The sequence below is a fragment of the Myotis davidii genome, unplaced genomic scaffold (assembly GCF_000327345.1).
Source record: "Myotis davidii unplaced genomic scaffold, ASM32734v1 scaffold544, whole genome shotgun sequence".
Classification (NCBI taxonomy): domain Eukaryota; kingdom Metazoa; phylum Chordata; class Mammalia; order Chiroptera; family Vespertilionidae; genus Myotis; species Myotis davidii.
The window spans coordinates 2,088,207-2,095,476 of NW_006297018.1; the positions used below are offsets into that span (position 1 = coordinate 2,088,207).

At 40.4% G+C, this 7,270-nt stretch overlaps 1 protein-coding gene across 4 annotated transcripts in view; it reads left to right on the forward strand.

Annotated features, from left to right (window-relative positions):
- The window catches only part of PRKCQ (protein kinase C theta), a 144,162-nt gene that overhangs the window by 129,712 nt on the left and 7,180 nt on the right, over positions 1–7,270 (forward strand). For all 4 annotated transcript variants that reach the window (XM_006772608.2, XM_006772609.2, XM_015569737.1 and 1 more), the window contains one exon: positions 3,888–4,076. In XM_006772608.2, the coding sequence (XP_006772671.1) occupies positions 3,888–4,076 (189 nt within the window). The remainder of the gene's footprint in view (positions 1–3,887; positions 4,077–7,270) is intronic.

Here is a 7,270-nt window from a genome sequence, read left to right on the forward strand (position 1 = left end):
TCCCCCACCACCACTCCGCATCCACCGGCTGGCTCTGGGATGGGGGAAGGGCAACCAGGCACAGGAGTGTAGGCACAACCTCAGAGTTCAAATGGTCCAGAGGCATCACAGACTCCTTTGTGGATTTTACTGGAAAAATACATTCCCAGGTGTTCACACACACACACACACACACACACACACACACACACAGACCGTGCATGGGACAGTGCCCAACCAACTGAGCCACACCGGCCAGTGCTATGTACTGACTTTAATTGTGGTAAAATATACGTACCATAAAGTATACCGGCTTAACCATTTTTAAGAGTACAATCAGTAGTGTTAAGTACATTTACATTGTTGTGCAACTAATCTCCAGAACTTTTTCATCTTGTACAACTGAAACTCTATCTCCATTAAGCAACAACTCCCCATTTCCCCCAGCCCCTAGGAACCATTGTTCCATTTTCTGTCTCTATGAAGTTGAGTACTCTAAGTACCTCATGTAAGTGAAATGGTACAATATTTATCCTTTTGTTACTGGCTTATTTCACTTAGCACAATGTCCTCAAGGCTCACCCATGTTGTATCATGTGTCAAGATTTCTTTCCTTTGTAAGGTTGAATAATATTCTACTGTATTTATAGACTACACTGAATTTATCCATTCACCCACTGTTGGGCCCTATATACTATTTTAGAGAAGGTTACATCATGATTTGTTGGGATGAAAAGTACTGAGTAGAGTGACATGTGCACTCTCTATGTTCCAACATTAAAAAGGAAGTTGCTGAATGGCCTGAGTACAAAGACTTTTCTGCAAGAAAGTGGATTGGTGAACAGGTAGAAATCTTTTAAACCATGACTAGTTCAGATTTAAGGAATGAACTTATTCAGATAACCTCTCTGGATACTTGGTCACCTACAGAAACTTTATGCAAAGACACAAGACAGTAGAACACATGGGGCTGGTTTAGATATTCACCATTCGATTTCCATGCCAGGGTTGTGGGCTAGATCCCCAGTGTGGGGCGTACAGGAGGCAGCTGCTCATAATTCTCTCTCATCATTGATGTTTCTATCTCTCTCTCCCTCTCTCTTCCTCTCTGAAATCAATAAAAATATTTTTTAAATTTATAAGTAAAGTGAAATTTAGCATTTAAGTATTGAGTTAAGGCTAGTGGATAGCATTTTTATACTGGAAGTCAATAGCAGATTGCAAATTTCTGTTTGCAACTTGATCTTTGTTTTCACAGGTGGGTACCAGTTCAACAAGACAGATATTTACCATGGAGCATATAGTCATTTCCAAATGACAAAACACTTTGTCTTTCCTTCTTTTCACTGGAGCCTCACAACAACCCAGTGATAAACTACACGATAGAGGACTAAGGCAGAAGTAGAACCTGTAGTATTTAGTATGGCCTTCACAACTGTTTCTTGCTGTTGTTTGTTTAGCAAGTCTTATATTAGAGCAGTGATGGCAAACCTTTTGAGCTCAGTGTGTCAGCATTTTGAAAAACCCTAACTTAACTCTGGTGCCGTGTCACATATAGAAATTTTTTGATATTTGCAACCATAGTGAAACAAAGATTTATATTTTTGATATTTATTTTAGATATTTAAATGCAATTTAACAAAGAAAAATCAACCAAAAAAAGAGTTCTCGTGTCACCTCTGACACGCGTGTCATAGGTTCGCCATCACTGTATTAGAGACACTTTCACAGTATTCCTGAGCCTCACTCCAAGCTTGCCTCATTTCCCAAGGACAGGCCTGGGGAGAGGTAAGGGTCAGAGATGGGTGCTGTGCACATTATTTTCTGCATCAAAAAGTTCACCAGCATCGAGATATAAAGCTGTCCTAGAAAATACTGAAATGTCTAGAACAGTGGTTCTCAACCTTGGCTGCACATTAGAATCACCTGGGAATCTTTTTAAAATCCTGATTTCTGGGCCTCATCCTCTGGAAATTCTGTTTCTTTGTTACTAATGTTGTGGCCCCACCCCATAACAAAGAAACAGAATTTCCAGAGGATGAGGCCCGGAAATCAGGATTTTAAAAAGATTCCCAGGTGATTCTAATGTGCAGCCAAGGTTGAGAGCCACTGGTCTAGAACTATAGTGTCACTTTTCTTTCCTGGGTTCATCAGTGCTACAATTCTACCATTCATTCCGAAGACCCATTTTCAAAGGGGGAAATTCCATTTCAAATGAGGAATGCTATACTAAAATGCTCTCTGTGTTTGTGTGTGTGCTCACACAGGTGAGCTAACCCTTAAATTGCAGTGTGAAAAGAAGGTCCCAGTCTTGCCTTTTAAATTTAGTACTTCAATACTAGTATCTGTTCTCCATTTTGCTTTGGGTAATAAAGCAGCTTCCCCCAAACCATCCTGGCAGCCGGAGTCAGGAGAGACAGAATGTTCTCTTCTCCATATAAAATTAGAGAGAGAGGAAGAGAGAGAGAGAGATCAATGTGATATTGATCGGCTGCCTCCTGCACACCCCCTACCAGGGATTGATCCCGAAACTCGGGCATGATGGGGAATTGAACCAGCACACCACACACACACACACACACACACACACCGTGCATGGGACAACACACACACCACACACACACCGTGCATGGGACAGTGCCCAACCAACTGAGCCACACCGGCCAGTGCTATGTACTGACTTTAATTGTGGTAAAATATACGTACCATAAAGTATACCGGCTTAACCATTTTTAAGAGTACAATCAGTAGTGTTAAGTACATTTACATTGTTGTGCAACTAATCTCCAGAACTTTTTCATCTTGTACAACTGAAACTCTATCTCCATTAAGCAACAACTCCCCATTTCCCCCAGCCCCTAGGAACCATTGTTCCATTTTCTGTCTCTATGAAGTTGAGTACTCTAAGTACCTCATGTAAGTGAAATGGTACAATATTTATCCTTTTGTTACTGGCTTATTTCACTTAGCACAATGTCCTCAAGGCTCACCCATGTTGTATCATGTGTCAAGATTTCTTTCCTTTGTAAGGTTGAATAATATTCTACTGTATTTATAGACTACACTGAATTTATCCATTCACCCACTGTTGGGCCCTATATACTATTTTAGAGAAGGTTACATCATGATTTGTTGGGATGAAAAGTACTGAGTAGAGTGACATGTGCACTCTCTATGTTCCAACATTAAAAAGGAAGTTGCTGGATGGCCTGAGTACAAAGACTTTTCTGCAAGAAAGTGGATTGGTGAACAGGTAGAAATCTTTTAAACCATGACTAGTTCAGATTTAAGGAATGAACTTATTCAGATAACCTCTCTGGATACTTGGTCACCTACAGAAACTTTATGCAAAGACACAAGACAGTAGAACACATGGGGCTGGTTTAGATATTCACCTCAGAGGCACTGGAGAGCTGGGATAGATACCAGCTTTCTTAGGTCTGAGTCTGCTGCCCTCACATCACAGATGGAAATGAAGGCTAACGACGTACACAGTTTAGTTATTTCACTTAAGGCCAGGGGAAAAGTAGAAATTGAAACTCAAAAAATGTTTGCTCAGTTTTATTTTTTTTATTTTTTTATTTTTTATAGCTATTTTTTTATTGCTTAAAGTATTACAAAGGGGATTACATATGTGTCCATTTTTCCCCCTGCCCTAGACAGTCCCCTAGCCCAATCTATTATTGTTCAAAAGTTTATAAGCCACTGTTCTTTGCTCAGTTTTAGATTGCCTACTCATTTGTATTCAATCATTACCTTCCCAAAATATATAGTTCTCAGTGTGATCTTTGTTTATACCACATACTACTGTCATCACCATCAATGATTTACTGATTAGCCTTGAAAAAACCATACAAGGTATTCACTCATCAACCTCACTTTTATTCATTACATTTTTGGCTACACAGATCTTGCTGGGTCAGAAATACAACCATTCTGTTGACTGGTGGTCCTTTGGTGTCCTCCTCTATGAAATGCTAATTGGTCAGTCACCTTTCCACGGGCAAGATGAAGAAGAGCTCTTCCACTCCATCCGCATGGACAACCCCTTTTACCCCCGATGGCTGGAGAGGGAGGCTAAGGACCTTTTAGTGAAGGTAAGAAATGAAGTCAAGGTTAGTATTGGGTTTTCTGGTCAGTATTCCCATTCACTTCTAAGCTCGGATTTATACCTGGTAGCATAAACAATAATTGTCTTGAGCTGAATTTAAATGGGATGCTCAACATCTCTGTCTTAACTGAGGCACCAATGTCATGAACATTAGACAGCAATAAGCCCTTATGTGCATAATTTACAAAAAGAAATGGCCAGGAGCCAGTTCCATGACTCTTAGTTGCCCTCACTTGGACATGTGATTAGTCCATTGAACAAGTACAATTTGTGGCTTAAAACTCAACTTTTTTTCCCCATAGTCCCTATTAAATCTATTCAGTACAGTCCATCTTCCCCCACTCCTGGTGGAAAACTTGGACAGGATGCATGACTTTTCTGCTCATTCTTAGGGAAAATACATAAAACACCACCTCAACTGAGAAATTAAAACTGTTCAGTCTAAGACACTAGTCCTCACATCACTATTAACCCCAAAGCAAAGGCCTCTGCTCCCTCTCCTCTGCCCAAGTTCCTGACTGGCAGCACTCAGCTTTGGAGAAGGGAGAGTGGTCATACTTGTGTGTCTTTGTTCTCTTCCTCTCCAGCTCAGGAGTTTCTATTTCAGACCATACCAGGTTAAAAGCAGGGAGAAAATTGAGGGATAATGCGGAGAAAAAACTATCCTTATATGGCTGGGGGCCTTGATGCTCTTCCAGTTTGGTAGGTTGTTAAAGCCAAGACTTCGGTGATGCATTCTAGTGGGTTTTTGGAAATCCCTACCACTGGGGACATTTCTGGCTGAAGCTCTTGAAATGCAGGCTATTCAATGCATTCCACAGCCCAGCTCCTGTACCAAACCCTATTTCAGCAGCAATCCATCTCCCTGGGACTCTCACTGCTGGAGCCTGCCTAGCAGCTCTCAGGCAGACCAGCTCCCTGCCATACCCCTTACCTGTGTCCACTGGAAATATGAATGCATTTTTCAACCTAAAACTTTAGGAATGCAGGCTGTCACCATCTTAGCAGCAATCTCCAGAATTCACCATCAACACAGGAATCAGACCCCCATCCATGATAGTCCAGGATCAATTAAGAATCAGTGTACAGCCCAGCCAGCACAGCTCAGTGGTTGAGAGTTGACCTATGAACCGGGAGGTCACAGTTGGATTCCTGGTCAAGGCATATGCCCAGGTTGTGGGCTGGGTCCCCAGTGTGGGGCATGCAGGAGGCAGCCAATCAATAATTCTCTCTCATCATTGATGTTTCTATCTATCTCTCCCTCTTTCTTCCTCTCTGAAATCAATAAAAATATATTTTTTAAAAAACACAACTACTTTAAAAAAAGAATCAGTGTACAGTGCTACAGATGTAAACTTAGAAAATCACTGGCCATAAGCCAAGAGCTCCCAGGGCAAACCAGTGCACCGACAGAGGAAGCACCTGAAAGCCATCATTAAAGATTTTCAGAGTCCCAGTTTACCTTTATTGAGGATGCAAGATACTATCTACTGTTTATGACTAATAAGTTGTAAAAACTACACCATGGCAATACAACATGTGAATTGTGTGTAATATTAATAACCACCTACATTTACTAAGCTATTCAGAACTATCTAGATCAGAAAGACCTTCCAGTATGAGGCTAACAAATCTAAAAGGAGTGGACCAAGAATACAGGTGCTTTGAACAAAAGAGTGTTTTGATTTCTGGCATCTCAGATCTTAGATAACTTTAAAACAATTATTTAAGCCCTAGCTGGTTTGGCCCAGTGGATAGAGTGTCAGACTGCGGACTGAAGGGTCTTGGGTTCAAACCCAGTCAAGGGCACATGTCCGGGTTGCGGCCTCAATCCCCAGTAGGCTTCTCTCTCATCATTGATGTTTCTATCTCCCTCTCCTTCTCCCTTCCTCTCTGAAATCAATAAAAATATATTTTTTTTAAAAAATCATTTAAGGAAATAATTTTAGCCTTGTTGTTCCTATATTAAAAAGGGAAATAGGACAAGATCTTTCAACATAGAAGTTATCAGTGAATTTTAAATGTAAACTTAGAAAAAGATTACCAGACCCATCTTTTTTCACTAGTCTACCTTTTTCCTCATGAAGAACCATGTGAATTAAATTTAAAGGGCAACACTCCTACCTCTCTCACACAACTGACAGCTTGTCTACGTATTTGAAATGTTGAGGCCACTCCTGAGTTCTCCCTGAGGAATCAAGATGTGGAATCTGAAGTGCTGACAAAGCCCAATAACATACTCCTCACCCCCAACCCCTTCCAAGGCTGGTGGTGTTTAAAAGTCTGAGCCAGTGCAACTCAGCTTTCACTGTTTCTGACTGTGATCCAAAGAGTAGTAAACTTAGAAAGCCGCTCAAACGACCAATTAAATTCACTTTTAATGACTGAACAAAACACAGATACAATGAAAACTGATTTCAAAATCAACCAATTTTTTTAAAAGATGGTAAAAATAAGAGCAAGATTATAATGCAAGCAAGTCTTTACATAAAGACAAGTTCAAATAGGCGGTAGCGTGGCCGAGCGGTCTAAAGACAAGTTCAAATGTTATTACAGTTGCCACATTTATTTTACATTGGGCTTTTTGAAGGACTTAACCTGGCTCAATACCAGTGGGGGACATACAAGAGGCAGCCAATCATTGATGCTCTCTCATCATTGATGTTTCTATCTCTGAAATCAATAAAAAATATTTTTTTAAAAAGAATGAACTACTATTGATATATAAAACAACTTGGATGGATTTCAAGGGCATTAAACTGACTGAAAAAAGCCAATCTCAAAAGCTTGCATACTATAAATATATATATATACTTAATGTGACCCCCACAATTCATAAGTTTAAGCCCTAATCCCCCAGTATGATAGTTATAAGAGGTAGGTAATTAGGTATAGATTATATTATGGGGGTGAGACCTCCATGATGGCATTAATAACCTTATAAAAGGAGGAAAGGAGATCTACCCCTCTCAAGTGCATGCACCAAAGAAAGGTCATGTTATCACACAGCAAGAAGGTGACCTTCTATAAGTCAGGAAGAGAGCCCTTATCAGAAACTGGCTATGCTGGCACCTTGATCTTGAACTTCCACACTCCAGAATTATCCTATATAATAAAAGGCTAATATGCAAATTGATCAAACAGCAGAATGACCGGTCGCTATGATGCACACTGACCACC